The 16,401-nt window shown below is 52.0% G+C and overlaps 6 protein-coding genes across 6 annotated transcripts; 2 read left to right on the forward strand and 4 right to left on the reverse strand.

The window, feature by feature from the left end:
- Window positions 1-795: 795 nt before the first annotated feature.
- Window positions 796-5,667, reverse strand: K460DRAFT_339916 (glycosyltransferase family 39 protein). Its single transcript, XM_040931099.1, has 8 exons — window positions 5,596-5,667; window positions 5,306-5,463; window positions 5,230-5,255; window positions 4,822-5,179; window positions 4,179-4,772; window positions 3,431-3,694; window positions 1,702-3,334; window positions 796-1,612 (listed from the first exon to the last, which is right to left on the reverse strand). Exons 2-8 carry the CDS (start codon window positions 5,366-5,368, stop codon window positions 1,200-1,202), a joined length of 3,351 nt encoding a protein of 1,116 aa, XP_040785210.1. The 5' UTR covers window positions 5,369-5,463; window positions 5,596-5,667; the 3' UTR covers window positions 796-1,199.
- A 130-nt stretch (window positions 5,668-5,797) lies between these two features.
- Window positions 5,798-8,377, reverse strand: K460DRAFT_367608 (protein phosphatase 2A regulatory subunit PR55). Its single transcript, XM_040933605.1, has 6 exons — window positions 8,016-8,377; window positions 7,865-7,905; window positions 7,688-7,785; window positions 6,982-7,633; window positions 6,331-6,926; window positions 5,798-6,276 (listed from the first exon to the last, which is right to left on the reverse strand). Exons 1-6 carry the CDS (start codon window positions 8,057-8,059, stop codon window positions 6,253-6,255), a joined length of 1,455 nt encoding a protein of 484 aa, XP_040785211.1. The 5' UTR covers window positions 8,060-8,377; the 3' UTR covers window positions 5,798-6,252.
- A 300-nt stretch (window positions 8,378-8,677) lies between these two features.
- K460DRAFT_339924 (60S ribosomal protein L3) lies at window positions 8,678-10,334 on the forward strand (the record flags this gene model as incomplete). The annotated part of the gene is made up of 4 exons (XM_040931100.1): window positions 8,678-8,769; window positions 8,833-8,989; window positions 9,042-9,715; window positions 9,765-10,334. 4 exons carry the CDS (start codon window positions 8,678-8,680, stop codon window positions 10,018-10,020), a joined length of 1,179 nt encoding a protein of 392 aa, XP_040785212.1. The 3' UTR covers window positions 10,021-10,334.
- Window positions 10,335-11,021: 687 nt separating this feature from the next.
- K460DRAFT_407047 (succinate dehydrogenase flavo protein-like protein subunit) lies at window positions 11,022-13,295 on the forward strand (the record flags this gene model as incomplete). The annotated part of the gene is made up of 4 exons (XM_040937022.1): window positions 11,022-11,063; window positions 11,282-11,574; window positions 11,637-11,801; window positions 11,852-13,295. The coding sequence occupies 4 exons, from the start codon at window positions 11,022-11,024 to the stop codon at window positions 13,293-13,295; spliced, it is 1,944 nt and encodes a 647-aa protein (XP_040785213.1).
- Window positions 13,296-13,366: 71 nt separating this feature from the next.
- K460DRAFT_417867 (uncharacterized protein) lies at window positions 13,367-14,401 on the reverse strand (the record flags this gene model as incomplete). The annotated part of the gene is made up of 1 exon (XM_040937909.1): window positions 13,367-14,401. The coding sequence occupies one exon, from the start codon at window positions 14,399-14,401 to the stop codon at window positions 13,367-13,369; it is 1,035 nt and encodes a 344-aa protein (XP_040785214.1).
- K460DRAFT_339928 (26S protease-like protein regulatory subunit 7) lies at window positions 14,357-16,235 on the reverse strand. The gene is made up of 3 exons (XM_040931101.1): window positions 16,003-16,235; window positions 15,828-15,942; window positions 14,357-15,774 (listed from the first exon to the last, which is right to left on the reverse strand). The coding sequence occupies exons 1-3, from the start codon at window positions 16,095-16,097 to the stop codon at window positions 14,665-14,667; spliced, it is 1,320 nt and encodes a 439-aa protein (XP_040785215.1). The 5' UTR covers window positions 16,098-16,235; the 3' UTR covers window positions 14,357-14,664.
- Between the last annotated feature and the right edge of the window lie 166 nt (window positions 16,236-16,401).

The following is a 16,401-nucleotide window of genomic DNA, read 5'->3' on the forward strand; positions in this document are numbered from 1 at the left end:
GAACCAGCGATAGCTCAACTAGGGCGTAGGCGCTTTGAAAATCCTCTTGCCCGGCCGGACAGCATCGAGTCCCTGAATTCTAACGACGACGATCATCGTCGCACACGCCGTTACTCAGTATCACCAGTTCACATTCGGCAGCCGTCTGCCGAGACTAGCCAGGACGTTTCCTTTTTTAGAAACAGGTTCGAGTAGTGCTTACGCTCTAGGAGACCTTGAAAGCGGAGAAGACTAGCTGGGTCAAATCGAAATGATCGAATCATAATGCAAAACGGGTATGGAAATAGTAATTATCTAAGAGAAGTGTGATGCTGTGGCGTGTGCTACCTGATTGCTGCCTCCGGCTGGACGCATGTATGATGTATGGTGCAGACGGAGAACCCCACCTGCTGAGAGTATCATCGTCTTCTAATAGATTGATATGTTAACAGTCTATAGCAATCACGGGATCCCCTTATTAGTGTTCTATATTAAGTTTTTACCCTTCGTAAATCTCAGACAACTGCACGTGGTTGAATATCAATCTCCAGTCATTTCTGATAGAAGATATGATTGATTCAAGCAAACTTGACACGCATATGATTATTGAAGCTCTTAGGGGTAGTTGGTGATACCCTCAGCTCATGATGATGGATATCGTCAACCCCTGAAGATAAGTTAGTACGCTGCCTTCTGGTGCCTACAGCAGTCTCTTATAACCTTGTAGGGACCAATGTACTAGTGAATAGTGAATGTTCGGTCTGTTACCCATGAATATACTGGTATGTAAGAGATCAATGGTATCGAGATATGAATAGGCCTATGATACTCATTAATGACCCGAAAATCTCTGACACGAGATGGTCGACTCTCAGCGAAGCTTGCAAAAAGAGGAGAAACCTAATATGGGTGACATTGACATATCCACTTAAGGTGGTCAGTTAGCCCCTATCCGTATATTTGGCTTGCACAACTTTGCAATCATGCGGGGCCTATCTCCCTATTCGATACCCTAATACATATGAGAAGAAATCAGAAGGCCGTGACCTTAATCTTGAGCGTTGTACATGGGATAAACCGTTGAAGGGAGAGAATGTAGAAACCCACACCACCAGCACTCCGCGCTGTGCAACATTTTACCCTAGTGAAACTAACGAAAAAGAACCCTCGATCCAACTCCACGTCTCAATCTATCCATTGCGCATTCGAATATGCATTTATCACTTGGCAAAATGCAAATCATATCCGAGCCACTTCCTTGCCTGAACCTGCGAAACCGTAAGACCCGGCTTGCCGTACGTAAGTGGCGCGAAGAACAAGAAACTCCAGGAGACTACTACTAGAATGACACCAGTAGCAATCCAACTTCCCATCTGGCTAGTTGTGGCGACACGCTCGCGGACAGGGCGCGACCGAGTCCTGCGGTGACCCTTGATCGCAGGGGTTTCAGTGTCTTGCGGTTCGATGCAGAAGATAAACTCAACAAGGGCACCAGTGACCAAGCAGGAAGCAAGGTGGGCGGGAAGGTAATGATGTAGGAAGAGCTGGCGACCCATGATATAGAATGGAATGTAATGAGCAGCCCAGGTGAGGAAAAAGAAGCCGGTCGAGTTGTAGAGCCGAGAGCGAGTGCCTGAGTCAAATAAGTTAGAAAATATTTGTTAACAGTTCAAGGAGACTCTTGTACGGGGGCTAGTAGTATAAGGAAGATTTTCGACTTACGTTCATCAAGCGCATCCATACCACGGCGCAGAGCAAGCTGATCAGCACCAAGGATGCCAACAAAGACAGCAAGAAGCGAAGAAGCGAGCCACCAGCCAATTGGATTACCAAGAAAATAGATCTGCTCGCGGGTGTCGTTATGGGTCCAGAAAGACACACCGCGGAGGAGAAATGGCCACGAGATGGGCTGAGAAGCGTATGGGTGCGAGCTAGTTAGAGCGTTGTTGTGGTAGAACATGGCGCGCTGAAGTTCCACCCATTTCCTGAGGAAGCTGAGGTGCTTGACTTGCTTGGGCTCCTTCTTGTTGCGCTCGTCCTCAACAGGCAATGAGGGGATGTCATCAACATACCAGACATTGCTAGACTGCTGGACGTTCTTGTTACCGTTGATCTCAGCTTGCTTATAGGCCCATTCGGGAAGCGGCGAAGTGTGAGTCCACATAGCTACCTTGGTTGGCACGTGAACAAGTTTGAAGTGGGTAGACATGGTCCTAAAGTCCCCCTTGCCCTTGTCAACCTTGAGCTCAAAGAGGGTATCGTTATAGCGCTCGCCGGCGGCTTCCTCCTTGTTCACAGCAGTGAACTCCTGGTTGGTGGGATAGTATGGAGATGCAACATCGTGGGTTAGGAGAACAGTGTCGGTGATCAAATGGCGGAGACGAATAGTATCGCCGACCTTGACACGCTGGCCGAGTTCGGTTGGAAGGGGCTTCGAAGGGAGAACCTGCCAATGATTGTTGGTATCGTTATGAGGATAACCAGTAACCTGTTGTCCTTGAGAGGAAACACGTCCATCGTCGTAGCGTAGCGGGTAGCGATCAGGGTGGCTATGGAGGTAAACCTTCGTCTCCTTGTGACGAATGGTAATAGAGTCGTAGTAATTGATGCCAACAGACTGCAGGCTCATCATATTGTCGCTCAAGGTCTCCTGAAATTCCGGGGTCATGAAGTCGTCGCCTGGTCCAGACCTGGTAAGAATGGAGAAGTGAACCTGGAACCAGAAAAGATAAAGGAAGAACGGTACGATGACCAAACCGATGGCACGCGCAGCGAAGTGCTTGCCGAATTCAGCCAAAGTCAATGCGCCTTGGCGACGGTTGACATCCATGAGGTCCCACAGGTCGATCAATACTGGGACACCAACGGAGAAGAAAGTAAAGACACCAACGTATTTGATCGATATGACGCAGCTTAAACTGATACCGGTCAAGAGCAGCCATTTCCACCATTTGCGACTAAACGGATCATGTCGTTGCTTGTAAAAGCGAATGTAAGACAGCACCGAAAGAGCCATGAAGAAGATAAGCGAAGCGTCGAGCAGGATCAAGCGCGTCTGGCCGATGTGGGCATTATCGAGGAGCATGAGACTAGCTGCGGTGACGCAAGCCGGTAGAGAGTACCCAGACTCCCACATGATCAAAAAGACGATGGGTACGGTAAGGGCGCCCAGTGAGGCGGGCATGGCGCGGTATGCCACATATGGGACTTTGTTGGTGATGTACGAATCCCCGATGTTCTCGAAGAGGAATTCGCCCCGGTATCCGACTAGCCATCCTGCGAATGCGAAGAGGAGCTTTCCGAGAGGAGGGTGAACGTCGAAGAAGTAGGTTCGTTGCAAGTAGTATGAAGCGAACTATGTGTCTTGTCAGCTGTGCGTCCAAGCCTAGCAAGGCCTCCAATTGCTAGTGGGGGAGGGACATAGGGCAGCCTTAAAAGGGCACCAACATACCTTTCCAAAGTGCACCTCATCGAAAACGACCTGGTCGGGGTGCGTAATGCCCCAGAACCGCGATATGAATGCGAGCACTGTGAGGACCGTAATGGCGAGCTTGTAATCCCACTCCTTGCCCTGCTGTAGGGGCTTGTAGGGCTTCGTCTTTTCGATGACGTTGGCTACCTTCTCGGAGAGTGTCTCTGAATTCGGTGTCGTTGGCCGCTTCTTGTCTTTTGTAGCGCGCTGCCGAACACCAGACGGAGACGAAGACATGGTGGGCTATTAGCTCGTTGAAGCTGCCTGCTGGGTTGAAGGTTAGTTGAAACGTCCAATTGTTGGTAAGAGGCCGCAGAAGACGCACCTCACACAAGATAAGAAACCAGTCGATGGACTCGAGGGTGAAAGAGTGTAGCTAGGGGCCAGAGCTGGTGTTCAGAAAGCCAGATCAACAGCTTCGCGCACGCCCCTTTTTTCGCGTAAGGGTCCCACGTGTGATTGGACAGTCGCGAAAAATGTGGACATAGGCGTCGTGATGCATGGCTGTTTGGATGCTGCGCTGGCTGGCTTCTACGTTTCTGAGTGCAGGGTCGCATGTGCTAGAGTCGCCTGCCGGGCAGTATGCATGCTTATTGCTTATATACACGAGTGCCTCGTTGTTTACGCAGCGCGACCGCTTCGTCCATGTCATTACCTACCCCTTCACCAAATGTGAAGCCACATCTAGCGCCGTTGTTCATTGACCCTTCTCCTTGTCCTCCTTCACCTTCACCTTCTCAGCCTCTATTTTCTTCCTCTGTGGGATTCGGTACGATGTCTCCCAACCATACAATGCACCCGCACCAAACACCATCGCAGCGCCGACCTTCATCAATCCAGCCATCTGATTACCAAATATGCTGATGCTCAACAGAAAGCTGACCAACTTCCTGATGTTTAACACTATTGTAACAGTAACAGCAGAAGTATTGGCGCTGAGCATATTGACGCCTGTGATACAAAGTAATTGTGTGACGGCGTTGGCAGTGAGATAGATGACTTGCTGAGATGTCGACGCAAGTATCTTGTTCAGAATTGGTGGGAGGCTTGTGGCAATATTAGGCGGGACCTGGAAAGACTGCGAGGCTTGCAGGCGCGTAAACTGCCCCGTGAGAACAGGAGCGAAGCCTGCGAAGAGTGGTAACGACAGCAGGTGGGAGTAGAAGAGATTTGCCTGCCAGTCTTTGCCATGGTCTCGGTAGACGTCTTCGACATAGGCACCCATGTAGGCGGATAGAAGCTGCGCGACAAGGAGGATCAAAAGGCCGGCCTCAAATGACGCGCTTGCGAAATCAATGTTCGATGTTTCCATAGTTTTGCCCTGCGATGGTCAATGCGTGCATGACCTGAGACGAAGCAAATTATCATACCTTCGATTGAGCATCCGCCCACGCAGACACCATGACTCCCAGTGTCAAAACTGCGACCGAAAAGACTTGCAAGCGGGTAAACCTCTTCCCACGAAGCCACCCGGCTGCCATCGTAGTCACACTACCGAAACTCCTGAGGATAATATGGACTGGGACGGAGATATTAAAAGCAAAAGCCCAGTTGTTCAGCATATTGACCGTAAAGAACAACGCAGCGCTGACGCACCACTTCTGGAATGGAACAGGTGAAGATCTAACAAAATAACGGCCTTTGAGATCGAACTGATAGTGCAATGTTGAAAGACATGTAAAAACGAACTGAAAGAGTGTGATAAGAAGACCGCTGTCGGGCTCTTGTCTGGCATATCGTCAGTTTTTGTGTTCGGACCATGGAATGTTCGTACCTACTTCACAATGGCTTCTAGACAATACACCTGCGCTTTGTTAGAGCGAGTATTGCGATGGAGTACACAAAAGTCCTTACATTTGCGCAGCAGCCCCCGAAAATGAGCGAGAAGCTGCTAACAACTGGTGCAAATGCAGCCATGTTGGCCGTGAAACAATTAAGCGCAATTGGTTTCCCAAGATGTTTCAATGGCCGGGTATTCAAGGACAATATATACAGAATCTCGAAAGAGGGACCTAATGTTGATCAGCCATGTGACGTAGAAAATACACCGAGCAAAACGAGAACGCGCATCTAGGGAAACAGGCAGAGGATAATCGCGAAAACAAAGAGTGCACAGCACCTATAGATCGACAAAGGGGACCTACAGAGGACTGTAACTGACTTATGGGTTTATCATGGTCTACCAGAATGGGAGACGTTGGCTAGTAGTGGTGGCTGCAATATGGTTGACGTGGAGGACCGGGATTTAAGAGCCTCACAGCGCTAACTGCAATTAGCCGCATTTCGCATCGGACCGTTACAAGCAACTAGCTCCTGGGAGGCCTTCACTCTGCTTTAACAGTAGAACACGGGAATTTTTGAAAAGCTTGAATGCCTATAAAAGGTCCCTTTAAAAAAGTTTGGAACAGACAGGCTTTTGATCGCGAATAACTGCTACGCTAGGTGACAAGTTAAAGGAGCTTCTAGATCCAAGCATCGTAGGACAGGCCACCAAAAGAATAGCTTCTGAACATGATTTCTTTTGTTATTTCTCTGCATTACCCAGAGTCGTTGTTGTGCTGTTCCAATCTACACTGCTTTGCATTTCGATCATTCACATTGCGCATGACGACATGAACCATCTGCGTCCCTCGCGCCTGTTCACCATGCTGGGTCCAAATCTACCATCCTAGCGCCGCCGAGCAGGCTGTTGCCAAACGTGAAGGAAGAAAGAGGAGAAGTAAGACCGCCAAGGAACAAGCAAGTAAATGCTTCTATTTGCGAATGCCCTGGAGAAAGATCCGCGCCATGACAGCGACCCATTACAATGCGGAAAAGACGAAAAGCTGCGAGAGGTTAGATGGACATTCGGAATGGTTGAAAAAAAGGGGGCTACTTACGTTGTTTGTCGCTGCGATGGCAATACTGTCCTCGAATGGATGCCAGCTCATATGCAAGATCTTCTTGTTGAAATCGATCTGATCCGCGTCCGTTTCCTTCCTCATACGTTGCCCTTGCCCGACTGCGCCAGCAGCGGGGCTACCGGCTCTTGAACCACCCTTCTTACTAGCACTGCTGCCCGTCGGGCTTGTTGACGAGTTCATTGGCGTCGGAATACCCACCTTCTTAGCCTTGAAAGCCGACTTGTCGGCCTGGAGCACGACTTCCGTGTCTTTCTCTGGGTCCGACGGGTAAATCATGAAGTTGTTGTTATAGCTGCCAGTCATGACGTTCTTGGCATCCCCGGAGAAAACGACCTCAAATTTGTCAAAGATACTGTCATTTTCGTAGGTGTCACAGAGTCTGGGCCGTAAGTGTTCGTGGATGGGAATTGTCTTGACTGGAGTTCGCTCCATGTTTACGTCCCAGATCTTCACGGTCAGGTAGTCGCGTGAGAGGATGTATCGCCCGTCGTGTGAGAAGCGTACATCTGAGATGGACGAAATGATCTCGGAGAAGAAGGAGCGAGAAGATGGGTCTTCCTCTTGCTCGAATTCTGGTTGAAATGGGACGTCAGTATAAGAATCTTGGCAGGGCAATGGATAACTTACGCTTCGCGTGCTGGTCGCACAAAGCACTCTCTCGCATATCTGCTAGCTTGATAGTACCTTTCGAGCTGGCATACATGAACCAGTTGCAGCTTATAGGGTGGAATTCGGCGGCCGTGATGACCTCTGTGAGCTCCTCCATATTGGCGGGTTTGATGTCGACAATGTTGAAGCTCTGATCCTGAATATTGAGATTCCAAAGGTTGATCCGCAGGTCATCGCTGCTAATAAACGTCTCTCCATCGCTGTTTACTGATATGCTGTTGATGTGGTAGGCATGTGCATTCGCGTACGTCTTTCGAGGCACAGCCGCGACAACAGTGTCGTGGTGTGTGAGTCGGGGGAGCTTCAAGTCGGTGGCGCTGCGGAACTGCGCATTTGGGTTCCTGACAGGACCGCCTCCGCCAGCAACCCCACCTCCAGGGGTCAATTCGTGTGATAGATTGTTTTCCGCCACCACTTTTAAGGATTTTTCGAACACCTTCCATAGCTTGATTGTCTTGTCATTTGTGGAGAGGAGGTAATGCGAGGCATTCTGTCGACGACACCACTTGATTTTGTTGATTTTTTCTTCGATTTCGAGCGATTTGAGGTAGTCGAACTCGGGTTCGTGTGACTGGAACTCGGTATGGAATTTGTACTCGCATGTTTTTTTCTACTTGTTGTCAGTCTTGCTGCCAGCCGTGACACAGGCGCAGGCATTACGCACCGTCTCGTTCCTCTCAAACAGTACAACTCGACCACCCTTGTCGCCCGTCGCCAGGTAGTTGCCCGTCTGGTCGAATTCGACTGTGGAGATGATGTCCGCTGCGCTTGCTGTCAGCCATTGCACACCATTATTAACCGAACATGACACTGGGCTGGATGGAACATGGAGAGTGCGTACCTTCTGTTATGTCTTCAACATCTCCTTTGTCGCCAAAGCATCTACCAGAGTCAGTGTGGCTCAAAGAGGCGATAAGAAGATTGTCGCAGCGGGGTTGGCAAGAGCACTGCTGATAATGCCTAGCGTATCAGGACAGCAGAGCAGAACGTACTGTGTAAACTTCCACGTCGTGGGGCTGCCTTCTGCTTCTACCATGATTGTCAACCAGGATGGCGGGACACACAGCGGGATGCGGATTCGATGCAGCTAGGATCTTGCAGACTCCCAGGTACTAGGTGCAATGGGCTGTGGTAGTAGGGCGGGGAGGGAGGGATGGCGCCGCCGACGTCGAGGTGTGGCAGGCAGGCAGGCAGGCAAGATAATACTGGTGTTTGTGATGGACGAATGCGGCGGCGGCGGCGGTAGCAGTAGTAGCCAGCAGTAGCCAGCAGCAGGCTGGGCGGGCGTATGGGACAGAACCGGCGGACTCGACTCGGCAGCGGAATGACGAGCACGGACGACGATACAGGGAGGAAGAGGAGGAGGAGGAAGAGGAAGAGCAGCAGTAGTATAGTAGCAGGTACAAGACCAAGCGTGTAGTGGGCGATTTGGGGGAGGGGGCGGACAGTGTGTACCTCTCTCACACTTTGGGCTGGCGGTGGGCGACTGAGCCGTGGGCGGTGGACACCCCACCTGGTGCTTTGAGTGATAAGTGCCAAGAACGGCTGCCGCCATGGCCCGAGCTCAGCGCACACCGTCCAAAATTTCGCCCATATTTCGATACGCGAACTTCCTCGTCAACTTCGATACTAACCACAGCACATCGAACTCGCCATGTCTCACAGGAAGTTCGAAGCGCCCCGCCACGGCTCTCTGGCTTTCTTGCCGCGAAAGCGCGCCGCCCGTCACCGCGGTAAGGTGAAGAGGTAAGCAACGCCAACACGCACCGCCGCCATCAAAGTCGACAGCATGCTCACTGCAATTGCCAGCTTCCCCAAGGATGACCCCAAGAAGCCTGTCCACCTCACGGCTGCCATGGGCTACAAAGCCGGCATGACCACCATCGTCCGCGATCTCGACCGCCCGGGCGCCAAACTGCACAAGAAGGAGATTGTCGAGGCTGTCACCGTCATCGAGACGCCTCCGGTACGCACGCCAGCTCGAGAGCCATTGGACACTGTGACTAACGTGACTGCAGATGATTGCCGTCGGTCTTGTTGGCTACATCGAGACTCCCCGCGGCCTGCGCTCGCTCACCACCGTCTGGGCTGAGCACTTGAGCGACGAGGTCAAGCGCCGCTTCTACCGCAACTGGTACAAGAGCAAGAAGAAGGCCTTCACCAAGTACGCCAAGCAGCACTCTGAGAGCAGCGGCCAGTCCATTACCCGCGAGCTCGAGCGCATGAAGAAGTACTGCACCGTCGTCCGCGTCCTCGCCCACACTCAGATCCACAAGACCCCGCTCAAGCAGAAGAAGGCCCATCTCATGGAGATCCAGGTCAACGGCGGCAGCATTGCCGATAAGGTCTCCTACGGTCACGGCCTGTTCGAGAAGCCAATTGAGATCAGCTCCATCTTCGAGGCCAACGAGATGATCGACGTCATTGCCGTCACCAAGGGTCACGGATACAACGGTGTCACTTCCCGATGGGGCACTAAGAAGCTTCCCCGCAAGACGCACAAGGGTCTCCGCAAGGTTGCCTGTATCGGTGCCTGGCATCCTGCCCACGTCCAGTGGACTGTGGCCCGTGCCGGTCAGATGGGTTACCATCATCGTACCTCTGTCAACCACAAGATCTATCGTATCGGCAAGGGTGAGGACGAGGGTAACGCCTCGACCGAGTTCGACGTCTCAAAGAAGCAGATCACTCCGTAAGTCGCATGGTCCTTGACCACACTGAATCTTGCTAACATATACCAGTCTGGGTGGCTTCGTCCGCTACGGTGAGGTCAAGAACGACTTCGTTCTGCTCAAGGGTAACTGCCCTGGTGTCAAGAAGCGTGTCATGACCCTGCGCAAGTCCATGTTCACCCACACCAGCAGGAGGGCATTGGAGAAGGTTGAACTCAAGTGGATCGATACCTCATCCAAGTTCGGTCACGGTGCGTACCAGACACCGGCGGAGAAGAGGCAGTACGAGGGTGTGCTCAAGAAGGATCTCCAGACAACTGCTTAGAAGTGTTGTGGGTGTGGGTGTGGAGTGCATTCTTTCATCATGGGCTCTTTGGCGAACGGGATAGGAATACTACATGGATGCCGGTCATGATGAGCGACTGAAACAAAATTCAACGATTCCCAAATTCATTATCAATGATCCTCTTAGTCAAGACATGTGTGATAGTTTCCTTGCTACTAAGACTTGACCTCGAGCCCATTGAACAAGGCTGTAATTCCGGGTCTTTCGAGCACAGTTAGTTGCGAGTTGATATGAAGCTTTCTCAGTTTCGTAAATGGAGTTGGCCATTGCCTGCTCGAAAGATGATCTGCCAGATAAGTTGTGCTACCTTCAGTCCCTTACCTCTCTCAATAAGATGTTACAAAACTCTGTACTATCCTGCTAGCACAATTATTAACAGCTAACCAATGCTTGTACTATACCTCTTAACGTTTGCTACCCGCTGGTGTATATGCACGTTATGATAGGCAGATGATGCGGGTACAGCTTGAATATGAAGGGAATATCTATGACGATGACGAATAATGGCCAAGTACATTCAGCACCAGTGGCAAACAGTGCTGCGCGTCATCAGGCAAACATTATGAGCCTATTCTCTAAGGACTCGGGGAAAGACCGAGAAATGTGTGGGTGGTGAAGCTTATTGCACTCAGGTAGTTAATTAAGGTGGTTGAGTACGTTGGAAAGACGACCTTCAGACCAAGTAGGAAGCTCCACTTGCCCTTCTCTCGTATCGTAAACTGCCAAAAGTTTGGCACGAAACCCAAGCATGTTGAAAAGTCACGCACGCGCACAAACAATTGAGGCAATGAATCATCACGTCCATTAAGAAGATTATTCGGGATCGGGGGGCACTTCAAAGCGCGCCCAGCCGAGGCCCACCGAAGGGCCAATCCGCGTGCGGCTTATTCTACTGTTCTTTGACCTACGGCATCGAAAACACCAAAGACGTCGCACCCGACCCTCCACCCTCCACTCCCCGCTCTCCGGCTACCGCCAACATGAGTTGTCTTCGGATGCGTCGTACACAGTTTGCGAGCCAGGTGAGTTCTTCTGGAGGCTTCACGCGGCATAGTTCCCCCCGACAACCTCTATGCCCGGCATGCACCGCACCAAAGGCGTGTGGCTAGTCCCTACAATGCTTTTGGCAAGAGGGTTTACACGTCTAAGGGCTGCCCAGCAGTCTCACGTTACTTTTGTCCATGTTTTGGGCGCTTTCCACGTGGCTATCCAGATCAATGGCTGACATATTCCGCAACAGCTTTCCAAGAGCTTACGCCCGTCCACCCGAGCCTTTTCATCGACGCTACCCGCCCAACGCATCCTCGGTACTGGAAATCTGAGGGCAAAGGAGGCGTCGGGCTTCATTTCCCAGAAATACCCCGTCATCGACCACGAGTACGATGCCATCGTAGTTGGCGCCGGAGGCGCTGGTCTGCGCGCGGCCTTCGGTCTCGCTGAAGCCGGCTTCAACACCGCCTGTATATCAAAGCTCTTTCCCACTCGGTCACACACAGTAGCTGCACAAGGTGGCATCAATGCTGCGCTCGGAAAGTATGTAGAGCCTCCTTTGTCACACCACGGTGAAAGAGGAGAAAGGCTGACAAAGTGTGTAGCATGCACGAGGATGATTGGCGGTGGCATATGTACGATACTGTCAAGGGTTCAGATTGGCTGGGGGACCAGGACGCTATTCATTACATGACAAGGGAGGCGCCACAGTCCGTTATAGAGCTCGAGAACTACGGTTGCCCATTCTCGAGAACCGACGAAGGCAAGATGTAGGCTTTCACATCCTTGTGAATCTGGACAGCACACTCACTCGCTCTAGTTACCAGCGCGCCTTCGGCGGACAATCTCAAAAATACGGCAAGGGCGGACAGGCATACCGATGCTGTGCTGCTGCGGACCGGACCGGCCATGCTCTTCTGCACACTCTATATGGCCAATCCCTGCGACACAATACCAAGTATTTTATCGAATTCTTCGCCACGGATCTGATCATGGAAGACGGCGTCTGCAAAGGTGTCGTTGCGTACAACCAGGAAGATGGCACTATTCATAGGTTCATCGCGAAGAACACCGTCTTGGCCACTGGCGGTTATGGACGGGCCTACTTCAGCTGTACATCCGCCCACACTTGCACTGGTGACGGCATGGCCATGGTTGCTCGTGCGGGTCTGCCCAATCAGGATCTCGAATTCGTCCAGTTCCATCCGACTGGTATCTATGGTGCCGGTTGCTTGATCACAGAGGGTTCTCGTGGTGAGGGTGGTTATCTCTTAAACTCTGAGGGTGAACGATTTATGGAGAGATATGCGCCGACCGCCAAGGATCTTGCCTCCCGCGACGTTGTTTCGCGATCCATGACCCTCGAGATCCGTGAAGGCCGTGGTGTCGGCCCTGAGAAGGACCACATCTACCTCCAACTCAGCCATCTTCCCCCTGAGATCCTCCACGAGCGTCTCCCTGGTATCTCCGAGACCGCCGCCATTTTCTCTGGTGTCGACGTCACCAAGCAACCCATTCCCGTTTTGCCCACCGTCCATTATAACATGGGTGGTATCCCGACCAAGTACACCGGTGAGGTAATCACACAAGATGGGGAGGGCAATGACAAGGTTGTCCCTGGTCTGTTCGCCTGCGGTGAAGCTGCTTCTGTCTCTGTTCACGGTGCCAACCGTCTTGGTGCTAACTCCCTTTTGGATCTTATCGTCTTTGGCCGTGCCGTCTCTCACACCATCCGCGACAACTTCAGCCCGGGCCAAAAGGCTGACCCTGTCTCCGCTGATGCTGGTGCTGAATCCATCTCTGTCATTGACAAGGTCCGTACGTCGGACGGCTCCAAATCGACAGCCGAAGTCCGCCTCGCCATGCAGAAGGTCATGCAAACTGACGTTGCCGTCTTCCGAACCCAGGAGTCACTTGATGAGGGTGTCAAGAAGATCCACGACGTCGACCAGCAATTCGCCGATGTTGGTATCAAGGACCGCAGCATGATCTGGAACTCGGATCTTGTTGAGACTCTTGAGCTGCGGAACTTGCTTACCTGCGCTGTCCAAACCGCCGAATCTGCTGCCAATCGCCAGGAGTCAAGAGGCGCACACGCTCGCGAGGATTTTCCTGATCGCGATGACGTGAAGTGGATGAAACACACTTTATCGTGGCAGAAGCAGCCACATGGCCCAACCCAGTTAGGTTACAGGAAGGTCGTTGGTACTACACTAGATGAGAATGAGTGCAAAGCTGTGCCGCCATTCAAGCGTACGTATTAGAGAGATGTATAGTTTAAGTGGGAGAGCATTTTGTAATCTATGTATATCGTGTGATTGATTGATCGTTTGCTTCATTGACCAAAGCATTGCCTCTTGGCTTTGACAGAGGCACGATACTTGGCTTGTCTCTTCTTTGCACTTGCCTTGCCCTTCTCACTAGCCGCATACTTTGCCTGGGCCGCTTTGTTCTTGTCCGATGTTGCGTATCTTGACTTCGACTCTGCTAGAGCCCCCGAGGCCTTGTAGGCTGCTTCCGTGCTCTTGTACTTCTCAGACGCCCTGTAATTGGCCCGCGCGATTGCTTGCTTGCCATCCGACGTGAACTGCTTGCTGTACTGTAATCTTTCATCCCGGAACTCTTCATCGGTACGATAGGCCTCCTTCAGTGAATCCTTGTATCGCTCCAATGCAGCTTGACCCGTCTCCGAGCTTCTATACTTATGCAAAGCCAGGCTCTGGCGCTCAATCCGGTCCAGACGAAGCTCGTCGAGATTCGGCAAATCATCTTTCAAGTCCGCAAAGGTGATTTCCATGAGGGAAGAATGCCCGCATAGACCGAACCACGGCACCTCCTCCCAGAATCGAAGCGGAGTGACAGATCCAAGAGTCAATGGTAAATATGCCCAGAGTCCTGCAGCGAAGGTTGCCTCAAACGCTGTGACGAGTGCACTCATGTATATCCTGTCTGCTCCCTCGAAGGGAATGTCGACGGCTGAAAGGTTCGTGTGACGCATTCGCTTGAAAGCTCTTTCGAGAAGGTCCTTGGCTGAATCTGGTATGCTGCTACTTTCGTTTTCATAATCGTGGAGCCTCTCCTGTGCGCCCCTCAAATTTGTTGACTTGCCGCAACAGATGTAACAGAGTGGACCTTTACGATAGTATTGCAGGTAAACGAACCACTTCGATTTGAGATGGTCTTTGGAGAGCAGGATAGAGCACGCCCTCAATTGCTGCACTGAAGGCGCATTTCGTGATCGGATCATGTCAGCAAGCCCAGGTGCAAAGGTCAGGCTCGATTCCTCAATGAGATGTTGTATTGCAGCTTTCGAAGGAGAGGATTGTGCGTGTTTCAGGCGTTGCAGTACGGTCTGTCTGAAGCTGCACATCGCAAAGCATCGCAAAGAATTCGGCATCAGACATCATGAACAGCTTCGACAGTGACGAATACAAGGAGCAGAATAAGCAGAGCGCACAGAACGTGTGACGCGAAAGGTACAAGCTTGCAACATGGAAGGAACCTTGGAAAGTGCATAATGACATTTGTTGCTTGGCCTGCGTAGAAGGTGGGCAGAGCAGCAGGTCGCACCTGCCAACTCCCACGGCCCTCTATGCACCTGTGGGAAGAACGATCCGGGTAAGCTCCACCTCCTTAATTGTACTGAGCATACACTGCAGTGCTGTTGAACTTCATGTTGGCTTTGATCACCTTGTCCACAGCGGCGAGAAAGTCCTTTTCCGTCGCGACTTTGCGGCGCTGCCTCACGGCGAACATGCCAGCCTCTGTTGCCACACTCCTCAGCTCAGCACCTGTGCTATTCGGGCACAGACGAGAAATAAGCTCCCAACGAATATCACGTTCGACACTCATACTCTTTGCGTGGATGCGAAGAATGTTGGCACGACCCTCCATGTCCGGTAACGAGAATTCAATCTTTCGATCAATACGTCCTGGACGCATGAGTGCAGGGTCGAGTGTGGAAGGTCTGTTCGTAGCAAACATGACCTTGATGTTGCCGCGGGCATCAAAGCCGTCGAGTTGTGTGATTAACTCCAACATGGTACGCTGAACCTCGTTGTCGCCTCCAGCACCATCATCGAAACGGGCGCCGCCAACAGCATCAATTTCGTCGAAGAAGATGATACACGCCTTCTTTGTCCGTGCCATCTCGAATAGCTCTCGCACCATTCGCGCTCCCTCACCGACATACTTCTGTACTAGTTCTGAACCGATGACTCGGATGAAGGTGGCATCTGTTCGATTGGCAACGGCTCGGGCGCACAGTGTCTTTCCGGTGCCTGGAGGGCCGTAGAGCAAAGCACCCTTCGGGGGATCGATGCCGAGGTTGACGAAGCGTTCTGGTGATAGCAAGGGCATTTCGACGACCTCCCGCAGTTTTTCGATTTGCTCTTTGCAGCCTCCGACATCTCCGTAGGTGACATCGGGCTTGTCCTCGACCGTCATCATGGTAACCGAAGGGTCAATTTTGGGCGGCAGAGGAAGTAGGATCTGGTACTTGTTCCTGTCAACACCTACTCGCATGCCCTCTTCGATATCCGTTGGTGAGACGCGCTCTCCGAGGTTGACGACGAACTTGGCAATCTGCTTGACGTTGATGACATATTTGCTCTTCTCGGGGTCCTTGTCGTCCTGTATTATCTTGGTGCAACGTGCGACTTGGAGGGGTTGCTCTTCTTGCATTCGTTGTCGGTCGGCGGCGATATCCCAGAGATGTGGAGGCGCGAGGCCGGTATCTGATTCCTGTCTGTCGTGAGCTACTGCCACCAGGCATCGTGAACATGCAGGCTATGTACCTTGACCCCGATCTTTTCGTTGATCGTTTGCTGCTTGTCCTTGATCTCCTTCTCGAGCTTCTTGAGCTCAGCACCGTAGGGCGCTGCGCCATACGTTTTCAGGACCTGGATGTCTCTGTCGCCGCGTTAGCTCACTTGGGGGGTTTTTTTTTCGCACATGCTAGTGGGCGCTTACTCATCGGTGAGAGGAGTGATCTTCTTCTCTTCCACCTCATCGTCGGCGAAGTTCTTCTGGTACTTCTCCCAGCTGCTGCCCGTGGCGCTGGGCATGTTTGCAGTACGGGCTGCCTTTGGCCGGGGTCGCGAGAGGGCAGGCGGGCTATGTGTTTGCGATGAGGTGGTGGTAGGTGCGATAGAAACGGGTAGTGCGAGTTATGTCAGAGTTGGATAGAGGTCGTGGGTGGTGTGCATATATGGCCGCGCTGTGGAGGTTGTACACACAGTGAAGGTAGGTAGCTTACAGCCGGCGTGTCGGCGCTTTCGGCGGGGCTTGGCAATCGCGCCTCTAAAATGTCGCGTCCAGAAATTATACAGGCAGGCGGCAGCAGAAGGTCGCACGCCACGCCCCACGATA

The sequence above is a fragment of the Cucurbitaria berberidis genome (assembly GCF_010015615.1).
Source record: "Cucurbitaria berberidis CBS 394.84 unplaced genomic scaffold K460scaffold_4, whole genome shotgun sequence".
Classification (NCBI taxonomy): Eukaryota; Fungi; Ascomycota; class Dothideomycetes; order Pleosporales; family Cucurbitariaceae; genus Cucurbitaria; species Cucurbitaria berberidis.